This window comes from Hyaena hyaena, unplaced genomic scaffold (assembly GCF_003009895.1).
Source record: "Hyaena hyaena isolate Hyena2069 unplaced genomic scaffold, ASM300989v1 scaffold_896, whole genome shotgun sequence".
In the NCBI taxonomy this organism is placed as follows: domain Eukaryota; kingdom Metazoa; phylum Chordata; class Mammalia; order Carnivora; family Hyaenidae; genus Hyaena; species Hyaena hyaena.
The window spans coordinates 736,660-751,146 of NW_024081528.1; the positions used below are offsets into that span (position 1 = coordinate 736,660).

At 39.2% G+C, this 14,487-nt stretch overlaps 1 protein-coding gene across 10 annotated transcripts in view; it reads left to right on the forward strand.

The window, feature by feature from the left end:
* Positions 1–14,487, forward strand: part of ANKRD26 (ankyrin repeat domain 26) — a 121,381-nt gene that overhangs the window by 75,920 nt on the left and 30,974 nt on the right. For all 10 annotated transcript variants that reach the window (XM_039220490.1, XM_039220493.1, XM_039220492.1 and 7 more), the window contains 4 exons: positions 3,680–3,893; positions 5,689–5,872; positions 7,918–8,874; positions 12,728–12,880. In XM_039220490.1, coding sequence (XP_039076421.1) covers positions 3,680–3,893; positions 5,689–5,872; positions 7,918–8,874; positions 12,728–12,880 — 1,508 coding nt within the window. The remainder of the gene's footprint in view (positions 1–3,679; positions 3,894–5,688; positions 5,873–7,917; positions 8,875–12,727; positions 12,881–14,487) is intronic.

The window sequence follows — 14,487 nt, forward strand, 5'->3', positions numbered from 1 at the left end:
AAGTTACGTCTGAGGGGAGTTCCTCAGACTGTTACTTTTGAATTTCAACATCTACTTCCCTCCCCAGGTTGGGGAAGTTCTCTTCTATAATTTGTCCCAGGACTCCTTCAGCACCTTTCCCTCTCTTTTCCTCTTCTAGGATTCCTATGATACGGATATTGTTCCGTTTGATAGTATCGCTGAGCTCTGAACTCTTCTTTCATGTTCCTAGATCAGTTTATCTCTCTTTTTCTCAGTGTCCTCTTTTTCTATAATTGTGTCTTCCAAATCACTTATTCTCCTTTCTGCCTCTTCAGTCCATGCATTGTACGCCTAGACAGACCCGGTTTATTATGTATCTCATTTATCGCATTTTGAATTCATCATAACTATTTTTAAGCTCCGTAGTGTTTGTAGCCATAGTTTCTCTGATGTCCTCCATGCTTTTTTCAAGCCCAGCGATCAATTTTATGATTATTGTTCTAAATTTTTGTTCAGTTATTTTGCTTATTTCTGTTTTGAGCAGTTCTTTAGATGTCAATTCTTCCTGGAATTTCTTTGGAGGAGAACTCTTTCGTTTCGTCATTTTGGTTAGCTTTCTATCTCTTGTTAGTTTTAAAAGCTTTTTATGCATTCTGCTCCTGTACCTGAGCGCTGCTGTACCAAAGAAGGCTCTTTGACTGTCCAGGGCTTGTCTGTTCATAAAGTGTTCTTTGAATGGTATCTCTTGCTCTCTCTTGTTGGGTTATTTTAATTTCCTACTCATAGTGGTATTTGGGACTCTCCACCATGTGTACTTTGGCTTGTGTCTTGAGGTAGCCCTGGAAAAGAAAACAGACGAACACACAGGGAACAAAGGCAAACAAACACACAGACAAATCCAACAAACACACAAACCGAAAGGGAAAACGAAAGAGAAAAGAGGAAGGAGGGAAGGCGGGTAATTAGAGATAAAAATACATAAAAAAGAAAAAAAGAAGTAAAGGAAAAAAGAAGAAACCCAATAGACAAAGAACAGTCTAAAGCATATAACCAGATTTCCCAGCTACAAATAAATAGCCAGGTGTATGCAGTGCAGGTGGAAGAGCATTGAGAAAGAGAGAAATGACAGGCGGGGATAAAGAGAAATTGGAAATGAAATGAGCAGGCAGAAAGAGTAAGAGGCTTTTTTCAAAGAGCGAAAGAGTGGAATATGGTTGGAGAAGAGGCGAAAGAAATGACGATGATGCTATCCAGAGAAACTATATAGTCTGATTACTCCAGAGAGAAAGAGATGAAAAGGTAGGTAGGTGTAGAATTTATATCTAGAGAATGGATTAAATGTGACTGTTTAAGCAAGCCAGTGACCAGAATTAATCAGGGCAGTGCATCCATGTTGGTTTTGCCCCTGCTCCGGTAAACAAAATCAAAATAAAAAAATAAAGAAGAGGGCAGCTCTCTAGCGGGGATGCGCATGGTTTGGTCCAGTGCATCCCACGGGAGCCCTGCCTTGGTGGTTGTGGGGAGAAGAGTGGCAGTGCCCCAGTCCCTTCTTGAACCAAGCGTTGCAGCTCACTTTTTTTGGGTGTGTAAACTCCCTGTGCCGGGGGCGTAGCCCAGGTGGGCCGTGCTCTATATCCCAGGCCAGGCCTCGTTTCCAGATCTCAGTCCACGTGCTCCATTGAAATTGCCAGAAATATAAACTCACAGGTGAGCCCCTCAGGGCAGTTTCAAGCCTCTCTCCTTCCCCCTGGGGATCGAGCCAGAAGCTGCTGCTCCCGTCTCCTCCAGGTCGGGCTGGCGAGCAAGGAGCAGTTTCATCCGGGGGTTGCCTAGGACGAGTGGGTCCCGCCTAGGGTCAGCTGGGAACCGGGTCTGTCTGTGTCCCGTTACCCAAAATATAAACTCACAGGCAAATCTCTTTCTCAGAAGTTTTAAGCCTTTTGCCTCCCCCCCAGGGATCCAGCCGAGCCAGAAGCACAAAGGTGCAGCCGCCACACGTCCCCTCCAGGTCAAGCTGACGAGCAGGGAGCAGTTTCCCCCGGGGTCGCCTGGGACAAGTGCGTCCCGCCTAGGTCAGGAGGAGGGCAGGAAACTGGATCCCTCTGTGTCCCAAGTGGAGGTTTTTCTCTTCCTCAGTGACAGGGGCAGTGTCTTGAGCAGTTTTGGCCACTCTTTTTCCCCCCTAGACTCACTTCGGCTCCCTGCAGAGGGGGATTCCCCCCTCCCTCTGTGTCTCTGGTCTCGGCCTGATTTTATCTTCCCCCGTTCGCAGTCACACTAGAAGTTTTCTCAGCGGACGCTGTCTCCTTTTCCTCCCAAACTCCTGGGTTCTGTAAGGGTTCCCATGGCTTCCGGCCTCCTCTGTGTGGGATATGGGGGTGAGTGAAATGTATAGAGCTCCCTACTTCTCCGTCATCTTGCCCTCCTCTGGCTGTCCAGTTTTCATTAAGTTTAGAACAATTTTGGCCATTTTTTCTCTCAAGTATTTGTTTTCCTGTCCCTTTCCCCTGCCTCTTTGGGCAACTGTGTGTTTCCCACATGAAGTTGTCTCACAGTTTTCCAATGTTAAACTTCAGTCTTATCACTGGCGATATGATGTCTACTATGTGTTTATTTCTATCCATTGTATTTATCATGTCTAACATAATTTACATCTCTGTGAGTCCTATTTGGATTTTAAGAAATAGCTTGTGGCCTCCTCTTCTCTTTTCCTGCTTTGTTTAGAGATATAGTGAAGTTACTTACCAACAGTTTGATCCTTCAGTCTTGCTCTTATGAATTCTTCCATGAATCCAGAGTAGTGGTCAGCCCAAAGCCAATTATGAGTTTTTCCATCTTAGTTCATGTGAATAGATACTATCCCTCATGCTGTGTGAGCACCAGGTGGTGTTTCCTGTCCTCTTTTCACTTGTCTTTTCTCTCTTGGTCACAGGTGACTTCCTTCCATGTTTGCATCGGGTGTGACTCTGCTGAATACCCAAGGGGGGCCCTCTACAGATCTCCAGGCTTCTTTTTGTGTTCTGCTTTCTCCTCTCCTGTATGTCTGACCTGCCATCTCTATCTGCCTTGAATTCACCAGACTCTCAGTCCCATCCTCTCAGTGCAAGGAATATGGTGGAGTCTATTTACTTTTTTTCTCCTGTGTCGTGGCCTGAAAATTCTCTCAAGGCAGCGAGCTTGGGCAGGTGTTCGGCTAACTTGCTTGCCTGAAGTCCCGAGTCTTGAAAATCATTTGAAAATGAACTTTGTCTGTTTTGTTTTTGCTTGCTTCAGGTAGGAAGATAAATCAGTACGTGTCTCTCCATCTTGGCCAGAAGCAGATGACAGCGAAACTTTGGCACATGGTCTAGACTGTCTAGAGTGATCTTCTTCCTCCCTTGTATAATTGCTTCCTGCTTATCCTTCATTCCTCAGTATAGTTCTCTCTTCCTCAGGGAAATCTTCCTTGGGCCCAATCTAGATCAAGTGATGATCACAGAACTCTGTTTTCTCATGGCAACTCTCTGAATTTATGATGATCATTTTAGTTGTCTCTGTCCTTCACTAGACTTTAAGCTAAACAGTAGCCAGAGGTCTTATCTGTTGTATCTGTAGAGCTTAGTGTAATGTCTTATATATTTATTAATAGTGTGAATGAGTGAACTGAAAATGCATAGTTCTGTAGATTTAAAAAGTACTCATATACCTTATTTTTGTTTTTGTTTCTTTTCTGATACAGATTCTGTTGCCTTATTGAAAATCCAGAATGCAGTTCTTTCGTATGAAAGATTAATAAAAGTTAAAAAAAGTCACTGTAAACGACTTATGGGAAAAATTAAAAAAATGGAAAAAAAAGGTAATGCACTACGAAAGGAGCTATCAGAAACAAAAGAAATGAAATCGCAGTTAGAGTGTCAAAAAGTGAAATGGGATCGTGAACTCTGCACACTGAGGTATATACAGCATCTTGGTTTTAAAGAAATATTTAAACTGTTTACTTTTTTACTATAGATGTTAGTGGAAATGTTGTAATTGCTAATTTCTGGGATTTTATTGGAGAGAAAACTTCTTTTGTGTTGTGAAGTGTGAGATTCTTGGAAATAATACAGCAAGTTTGTAAGAATGAATACTTGTAATCATTTAATGAATATTCCAAATCATAATTTAAATGGCATTATAAAAGTCTGCCAAATGGAAACCTCATCATTTAACAGATTGAATTTTCTTGTTTTTCATTTTTCAGTATTTTAATTAATTCTATAAGGAATGTCTTTTATATAAATCTGTTTCTACATTACTTACTTGCAATAAATTCTTCAATATAGTTTGATTTGGGTAAAGTATAAATATTTTTAAAGAAGGCCTTTGATCCATATTTTTAAATTGTTCTCAGGAAAGTTTAAATTAATATATATGCCCACCAACGGAATATAAAATGGCCATTTTGCTCGACAGAAAAATTCTCAAAAATCCAGTCAGTTTCATTCTTAACACATGCAAGGATGAAAAAGTAAAGTGGGGGGCGCCTGGTTTGCTCAGTTGGTCAAGCATCTGACTTCGGCTCAGATCATGATCTCATGAGTTTGAGCCCAGCTTTGGGTGGACTCGAGCCCTCCTTTGGGTGAGCGTGAGCCCCACTTTTCTCTTTCTCTCTCTCTCCCTCCCTCTCTCTCTCTCTCTCTCTGCCTCTCGTGGGATTCTCTCTTTCTCTCTCTCCACACTTGCGCACTTGTGCCAGCTCTCTCTCCATTAAAAAAGAAGTAAAATGGGGGTGCTTGAGTGGCTCAGTCAGTCAAGCGTCTGAGTTTGGCTCGGGTCATGAGCTTAGGTTTAGTGAGTTTGAGCCCCAACTCGGGCTCTCTGCTGCCAGTTTGGAGCTCAGTTCAGATTTTCTGACTCCCTCACTGTCTGCCCCATCCCTCCTTTGTGTGCATGTGTTCTCTCTTCATCTCTCAAAAATGAATGAACATTCAAAAAGGAATATGGAAAGGGATACCTGATAAGTTTTTTCAACATCTCTGTCATACGTAGGTAAAATTAATTCAAAAGTTTATACTGAAAACACATACTGTTCTTTATTGTTTCCTCAATTAATCTGGATCCTGTGTTGTCCTAAAAGGGATGTTTAAATGCTTCATTCAATAAATAACAATGAACAAGGTAAGTGGCAAGTGTTGTGGAAGAAGAAACAGAAAATATAGGGCAACAGATAGTAGACCCGCTGGCCCAGTCTTGGATGACAGTCATCTGCACGTGTACGCTGCTGTGTAAACAACATCTGCAGATGCTGTCTTACACCGCAAATCGTTTTTGGAGGTACTTGTAATGGCTTGTGAAGTTGACATTTTATTTCTAGTGAATTTGTAAGTTTGTTTATAAACAATGACTTCTCTTTGTAATTAGGAACTATGTGTCCTGTGGAGGAATATTTATACCTGTGGGGAAAAGGATAATTTTCAAATCTACCTTTCCTGAATAATTTCAAAATTCATTTCCTAAAACGTCTACTAGAGTTATTACTGACTGCAACTAACTTAAGTTGCATAGTACTTTCTCATGGTTTCTTTTCAACTGTGTCTATCCTTTGGAAGAGGTTGAAGTGAGAAAATAAAAACATGAGACCTTGAAAGGAAAAAATTGGAGAACATAGAAATTTCATTTGGATAAGAAGTAATGTGGAAATAGCTTATCAACTGAACTTTTTATTTCTAACAAAACAAATTTTAAAAGAAACACATTTAATTGCAGATTAACTTTAAAGCAAGAAGAAGAAAAAAGAAGACATGCAGAGAAGTTATATGAAAAAATTAGGGAGGAGTTACGAAGAACACAAGAGCAGTATACTCAGGAAGTTGAAATGAAACTACAACTTGAAGCCACTGTTAGAACACTACACATGGAATTGAAGGCTGTAAAAAATCATTTGAATAAGGTAAATAAGTTTTTGATAAAAATTGTATATCTCCATCATTATTATATGGTATATTATGCATATATTTTATAGTATCCCTTTGATTCAATGTATGTTATTTAGGTTTAAAATAAATTAAAACATGAGGTTATGTTCCTTTGAACAGTTTTTTAAGGTTCCCGTCTTCAGCTTTTGACTTAATTTTAATGGTATGATACCCAGAATCATAAGGAAATGTGTGTCTAGGTTGTAGAAGAACAAAGTGGCCACTCAGTGGCCACTTTCTGTAGAACAGAATGCCAGAGTATTACAAGGTGGAATTCTAAATAATTACCTTTGCAAACAAATAGAGATAGAAATGGCTAGGAAGAAAATGCATTTGAGGTATTTTCTTTATTTACTTTGAAATACACAGGTATATTTTTTAAATTTTATTCCTTTTTTCTCCATGTATGTATATATTAAAAAAAAAAAAAACAAAAAAAAACAAAGCCAACCCCATACACCATGGAAAGTATAGAGGATTTGAAAAGCACATATATTTTTTGGGAGGGACATGGGGGACGGTGGCATTTTTGCTTCATTGGATAAAATACTATTCTTAATGAAATGCATGTGTCTGCAGCAAATAGTGACATTCATAATGTCCTCATCCAAAGAGATGCTTTTATTATTTTCTGTAGGCAATGATGAACTTTCCATAATCTCAAAAACACATGTTTTGCTTTAGAACAGTTACTTCACTGCCTTGATGTATTAATAGGTTAGTTTAACACTTCCACTAATGGACAGAAGGACAAGTGTAGCCAGTTCAGAGATCCTCTTTTGGGTATCAAGTCTCCTACTTTTGAGAAAAGTCACAGTTTGCTTCAAGCAGTAACCTATTTCATTACAAGGAACTTTTGAAAACAATGGTATGCTATAATAGATACTTAATGATAATTTATATATAGGTGTTTTATTCCTACTAAAATAGTTCCATTTATTTCCCCTATTTTATATTTATTACTACGTTAAGCATGAAGAGGAAATAAAAGTTATTGCAGCAGTAAATAATCTCATGATTTTCTGAGATGTATAAATTTCACCTTATTTCCTCTCAGTATTTTGAAATATAAGACTTCTTTTGTATTTATGTATTTACACTAGAGAAGTAGCACTGGTTGGTGCAAGAGAGCTCGTTGTGGAGTGAGGAGACTGGGGGAAAGTCGTGCAGCTCACATTTCTAATCTCTCCATTCTAGAATTGTGATAACCAAATGAGTTCATGATGTATATAGAAGTGTTTCTAGTATGTGCCTAGATTTTTCAGTTATCAGTAGATGTAGTTCTTATAACTGACTATAGAAATGTTAGAAAAGTAAGTATATATGAAATATTCTCAGGAAAAAAAATTAGGAAATGTAATCTGTCCAAGTATATGCAGAGTAAAGGATTTTACCGTGGGGTAGCTGTGTTAGATATCAGAGTGTGAACTCAATTGCTAAATGTAGTCAGATTTATTAGTCTTTTATTGCAGGCCTCTGGTTTGTTGTAAATCAGAGAAAGGCCTTTCCAGTTCTGAGATTGTTAAAATTTTTCTCATGAATTATTTGTTATTTTCATGCATCCATTATCGTCAGTTAACATTTTGAACTTTTGGTAACTTTTGTTTTTATAAAGTTTGAGATTTGGGCCAAACATTATGTTTTTTCCATTTGGATATTCACTTACTGCAATCTATCTTTCTTCCTTCCTTCTTTCCTTACTTTCTTTCTTCCCTTCTTCATGTTTATTTACTTTTGAGAGTAAGAGTGCCAGCAGGGGAGGGGCAGAGAGAGGGAGAGAGAGAAACCTAAGCAGGCTCCATACCGTCAGCACAGAGCCTGATGTGGAACTTGAACCCACAGAATCTGAGATCATGCCCTGAGCCAAAATCAAGAGTCAGACACTTAACCAACTGAGCCACCTTGGTGCCTCCTGCAACCTTTTCATTATATAAACATAGGTTATACTTGAATTTCAGAGAAAATGATGATCATGTCATTTTATTAAGTGCTATCTGAAAAACTCCTTTGTTTTACTTAGGTTCCTGATAGTCATGAAGAAAAACAAGATCTGTTGCATACAAACCACATGTTGCAGGATGAAATTGCCATGCTAAGAATGGAAATAGACACCATAAAAAATCAGAACCAGGGAAAAGAAAAGAAATATTGTGGTGACATTGAAACATTAAAAGAAAAGAATGACAGTCTTCAGAAGACCATAAAACAGAATGAGGAAACATTACCCAAAACAATATTCCAATATAATGGGCAGCTTAATGTTCTGACAGCTGAGATTCAAATGCTAAAGTCTCAGTTGGAGAATGAAAAACAAAATAAAGAGAGACTGGAAGAAGAACTTGAATCATACCATGCTAGACTGGCTACTGCTATACCCGATCATGATCAGAGTAAAACATCAAGAAGGGACCTAGAACTTGATTTCCAGAGAGCAAGAGATGAGAAGTTTTGTTTACAGGCCAAGATGAATTTTGATATGTCTAGTCTAAAAGATAACAATGAAATTCTTTCTCAGCAACTTGCTCAAGTTGAAACTAAATTCAACAGCCTAGAAATTGAGTTCCATCACACAAAAGAGGCTCTCAGAGAAAAGACTTTAGCTTTAGAACGTGTGCAAAGAGACCTAAGTCAAATAGAGTGTCAGAAGAAGGAAATTGAACACATGTATCAGAACGAGCAAAGTAAAGTGAATAAATACATTGGAAAGCAAGAATCCTTAGAGGAGAGATTATCTCAACTACAAAGTGAAAATATGTTGCTTCGACAGCAATTAGATGATGCTTATAACAAAGCCGAAGATAAAGAAAAGCGAGTAATTATTATCGAAGACCACTTTCAGGCTATCATAAAAAAACTTCAAGGTGAGAGTGAAAAACAAGGTCTTATGCTGGAAGAAAGAAATAAAGAGTTAATTGATGAATGTACTCATTTAAAAGAAAGAATACATCAGTATGAAAATGAGAAAGCAGAAAGAGAAGTAAGTATGTAGAAAGATAAGTATTTTTCAGTTTTCCAGAAAGAAAATTCAGGTAGTCTTTGATTATGGCTGAATTTTGAATCGAGTAGAATAAAAAAATATGTATGTGTCAGATCCGTCTGATTGAATATGTCATTCAGGTCCATTGTTTCTTTAATGATTTTCTGTCTAGTTGATCCATCCATTGCTGTAAGTGGAGTATTAAAGTCCCCTGCTATTAACACATTCTTATCCATAAGATTGTTTATGTTTGTGATTGTTTTATGTATTTGGGTGTTGCTGAATTCGGTGCATAGACATTTATAATTGTTAGCTCTTCCAGATGGATAGACCCTGTAATTATTATGTAATGCCCTTCTTCATCTCTTGTTACTGCCTTACATTTAAAGTGCAGTTTGTCCGTTATAAGTATGGCTACTCCAGCTTTCTTTTGACTTCCAGTAGCGTGAGAGATATTTCTCCATATCCTCTCTTTCAATCTGAAGGTGTCCTCAGGTCTAAAATGAGTCTCTTGTAGACAGCAAATAGATGGATCTTGTTTTTTTATCCACTCTTATACCCTTTGTCTTTTGATTGGAGCATTTAGTCAATTTACACTCAGTGTTATTGAAAAATATGGGTTTAGAGTCATTGTGTTGTCTGTAGGATTCATGCCTGTGGTGGCGTCTCTGGTACCTTGCGTTCCTTGCAACATTTCCCTCATAGAGTCCCCCTCAGGGTTTCTTCTAGGGCTTCTTTAGTGGTGATGAATTCCTTCAATTTTTGCTTGAGAAAAACCTTTATCTGTCCTTCTATTCTGAATGGCAGGCTTGCTGGATAATTAATTCTTGGCTGCATGTTTTTTTCTGTTCATCACATTGAAGATTTCCTGGCATTCCTTTCTGCCCTGCCAAGTTTCAGTAGATAGGTCTGCAACTGCTCTTTTATCTCCCTTTGTATGTTAGGGCCCTTTTATCCCTTGCTGTCAGAATTCTCTCTTTATCCTTATATTTTGCCAGTTTCACTATGATATTTCGTGCAGAAGATTGATTCAAGTTACGTCTGAGGGAAGTTCTCTGTGCCTCTTGGGTCTTGCCTCTTCAATGTCTGTTTCCTTCCCCTGGTGGGGAAGTTCTCAGCTATAATTTGTTCAAGTATCCCTTCAGCCCCTTTCTCTCTCTTCTACTTCTGGAATTCCTATGATACGGATATTGCTCCCTTTGACTGTATCACTCAGGACTCGAATTCTCCTTTCGTGCTCCTGGATCCGTTTATCTCTCTTTTTCTCGGCTTCCTCTTTTTCTATCACTGTGTCTTCTAATTCACCTATTCTCCTCTCTGCCTCTTCAATCCATGCAGTGGCTGCCTCCATTTTAATACACTCCTTGTTTGTAGCATTTTTTATTTCATCACAACTACTTTTAAGATTCATTCATATTCTTTGTAGCAGTACTGTCTCTGGTGTCTTCCATGCCTTTTTCAAGCCCAGAGACTAATTTTATGACTATTGTTCTAAATTCTTGGTCAGTTATGTTGCTTATATCTGTTTTGACCAATTCTTTAGCTGTCACTTCTTCCTGGGATTTCTTTAGAGGAGAGTTCTTCTACTTTGTCATTTGGGCTAGCTTTCTATCTCTAGTAAGTTTTAAAAGCTTGTTATGTGCTCTGCACCTGTAAGTACTGCTATATTAAAGGAAGCTCATAGACTGTTCAGGGCCTGTCCATTCAGGAAGTGTTCTTTTGATGGTGTCCCTTGGTCTTTCTTGTTGGGACTTTGGTTATTTTATTTCCCTACTCATAGTGACATTTGGGACTCCCCACCGTATAGCCCGGGAGATCTTGTAGGCGAATAGTTCCTCCTGAATCTGACTGGGATTGCAATCTCTTGTGTACCGTCTATCCCAGATGGAATTTCTGGGACTGGGGCACGAAGCACAAAGAAAGCTCCACAGTTAGACATAGGATCTCTCTCCAAAAGCCCTATGAGGTAGTCTTCTTAGTGGATTCCGTCTTTTTTCCTCTTAGACTCTTACGGTTCAGAATCCTTTGGCTTCAGCCCTTCTTTGAGAGATGCAGGTGGGAAGTACAAAACTCCTTGTTTCTCCACCATCTTGCTGCAACAGTATCTCCCAACCATCACCTCTGCCAGGTCTGAACAATCTAGTGGAATTAAAAAAAAGACTATAAATCAACAAAAAAGCATAACTTGTATGCAGCAAATAAAAATTAGATCAAGGTCCCTTAATTTGAGTAATGATACTGTATCATCTAATAAACTTTAAGACATTAAGTTATAAATTGTTACAGATAATACTCTTATACTGCTACAGTAATAAATTTTTTAAGTTTATTTTTAGAGACAGAGAGAGACAGAGACAGAGAACATGATCTGGGGAGGGGCAGAGAGAGAGAATCCCAAGCATGCTCTGCACTGCCAGCGCGGAGCCCTACGCAGGGCTCAAACTCATGATCTGTGAGATTCATGAGGTGAGCCGAAATCAAGAGTTGGTGGCTTATGGGCACCTGGGTGGCTCAGTTGGCTAAGCGTCTGACTTCAGCTCAGGTCATGATCTCACGGTTCGTGGGTCTGAACCCTGCATTGGGCTTTGTGCTGACAGCCAGCTCAGAGCCTGGAGTCTGTTTCAGATTCTGTGTCTCCCTCTCTCTCGGACCCTCCCCTGCTCATGCTGTCTCTCTCTCTCTCAGAAATAAATAAACATAAAAAAAAATTTTTTTTAAAAGTTGGTGGCTTAACCAACGAAGCCACCCAGGCACCCCTACGATAATAATTTTAATCTTTACCATCATATTTTATTACTGTCGTGAACTAGTAAATGAAAATGCTCAAATGTAAAATGAGCATTTTGAAACTGTGATTCAATTAAGTGGGTTAACTGGACAGCAGACTCCAGATTTCCCAGATGAAATGTACATGCTCTCTCTGGTAATACTATTCCTTTGGTAGCTTTTTATACATTTTAAATTGGTATGACTTTATTTTCATTCACATAAATTTGGTCTTTTAGTCTCAAATCATGTATTTGTACAATCTCATATATTTAAAGGGATCTGCTTTTCATTAAATCATAATTTGAGACAACTGTGGTGAGTTTTAGCAAAGCTCTGTTTGATTAGTCTTCCCAATGCTATTGATAACTTCGTTTAAACATGTTTACAAAGAATTTGTTCATTTCGAAGCTCAATTACTATCATTTGGGCCTCAGTTTGTCCTGCACCAAGAGAATTGTATCTCTCTTTGATTTCGTAATTTGGCATTGGATCTCCACGGTCAGACTAAGGAAGGGTTGCAGGATTCTTGTGGAGCAGGAATGGAGGGAGGAGGGGAGAGAGCTGTAGGCGCTGAGGTCAGGGAGGGAGGTGGAAGCCAGGTAATGTGGGGCCATGAAGCCCATTGGAACGACTTCACTTTTGTTCCTCGAGATAGGAATCTATGAGAAAGGATTGGAGCAGAAGATTGAATATGTGAGGAACTCTGTATGTAATTTAAGCCTTTAATAAAAAAAAAGAGGGAAATCATTTCATCATTAGGAATCTACCACTGCTACTCCCAACTACATCCCCATTTCTTTTTGAGACTTCTGTAGGTTATGAAGCTTGGTACATCCATGAATGCAGCATGGATAGTGGGGCTGGATTCGTTACCCACGGGACCTCATACTGACTAGACAGGAAGATACCACCTTTTGTGTCTTTCACTGAGTTCAGTAAACAGGAATGTGTACATGTTAGGAAAAGAGGGTAAATTAATGTATATGGCGATATTTCTTAAAGTACCTGTGTAAGAGTTGTGTATTATTAATGTAATTTAATAATAAGATGATTTATAAAATCAGTAACAGAAATGTCTTCTCAGGTAGCTGTGAGACAACTTCAAGAAGAACTGGCTGATAGTCTGAAAAAAAAATCTATGTCAGAGGCTTCACTGGAAGTTATATCATGTTATCGTCTTAGTTTAGAAGATGAGAGACAGGATCTAAAGAAGAAATTAGGTCAATTTGAAAGTCAGGTATGTATTAAATGTAACCCATCAACAGTTAATTTATAGTTGGTTAAATAATATAAAGTGTCTTAGGATACTGATTTTCATGGACCACTTTCTTTTTTTTTTTTTTTTTTTTTTTTTTTTACAAATAGTTTATTGTCAAATTAGTTTCTACATAACACTCAGTGCTCATCCCCAAAGTGCCCTCCTTCATGCCCATCCCCCCCTCCCCCCCACATCCATCAGTCCTCAGTTTTTGTCAGCATTCAAGAGTCTCTCATGGTTTGCCTCTCTCCCTTTCCCCCACCATTTCCGCCCTTCTTCTCCCCCTTGGTCCTCCGTCAAGTTCCTCCTAATCCTCCTATACGTGCAAACATATGGTATTTGTCCTTCTCTGCCTGACTTATTTCGCTCAGCATAACACCCTCAAGGTCCATCCATGTTGCTACACATGGCCAGATTTCATTGTTTCTCATTGCCATGTAGTATTCCATGGTATAGATAAACCACATCTTCTTGATCCATTCATCTGTTGATGGACACTTAGGCTCTTTCCATGTTTTAGCTATTGTGGAGAGTGCTGCTATGAACATTGGGGTACATGTGCTCCTATGCCTCAGCATTTCTGTATCCCTTGGGTAAATTCCTAGCAGTGCTATTGCTGGGTCATAAGGGAGTTCTATTGTTAGTTTCCTGAGGAACCTCCACACTGTTTTCCAGAGGGGCTGTACCAGTTTACATTCCCACCAACAGTGTAGGAGGGTGCCCGTTTCTCCACATCCTCGCCAGCATCTAGAGTTCTCTGATTTGCTCATTTTAGCCACTCTGACTGGCGTGAGGTGGTATCTCAGTGTGGTTTTGATTTGTATTTCCCTGATGAGGAGGGATGCTGAGCATCGTTTCATGTGTCTGTTGGCCATCTGGATGTCCTCTTTGGAGAAGTGTCTGTTCATGTCTTCTGCCCATTTCTTCACTGGGTTGTTTGTTTTTCGGGCGTGTAGTTTGGTGAGTTCCTTATAGATTCTGGATATTAACCCTTTATCTGATATGTCATTTGCAACTATCTTTTCCCATTCCGTTGGTTGCCTATTAATTTTCTGGGTTGTTTCCTTGGCTGTGCAGAAGCTTTTAATCTTGATGAGGTCCCAACAGTTTATTTTTGCTCTTGATTCCCTTGCTTTTGGGGATGTGTCAAGTAAGAAGTTGCTGCGGTGGAGGTCAAGGAGGTTGTTTCCTGCTTTCTCCTCTAGGGTGTTGATAGTTTCCTGTCTCACGTTCAGGTCCTTTATCCATTTTGAGTTGATTTTTGTGCATGGTGTGAGAAAATGATCTAGTTTCATTCTTCTGCATGTTGCTGTCCAGTTCTCCCAACACCATCTGTTAAAAAGGCTGTCTTTTTTCCATTGGATATTCTTTCCTGCTTTGTCAAAGATCAGTTGGCTGTATACTTTTGGGTCCACTTCTGAGTTCTCAATTCTGTTCCATTGGTCTATGTGTCTGTTTTTGTGCCAATACCATACTGTCTTGAGGATGACAGCTTTGTAGTAGAGGCTGAAGTCTGGGATGGTGATACCTCCCGTTTTGGTTTTATTTTTCAGTATTACTTTGGCTATTCGGGGTCTTTTGTGGTT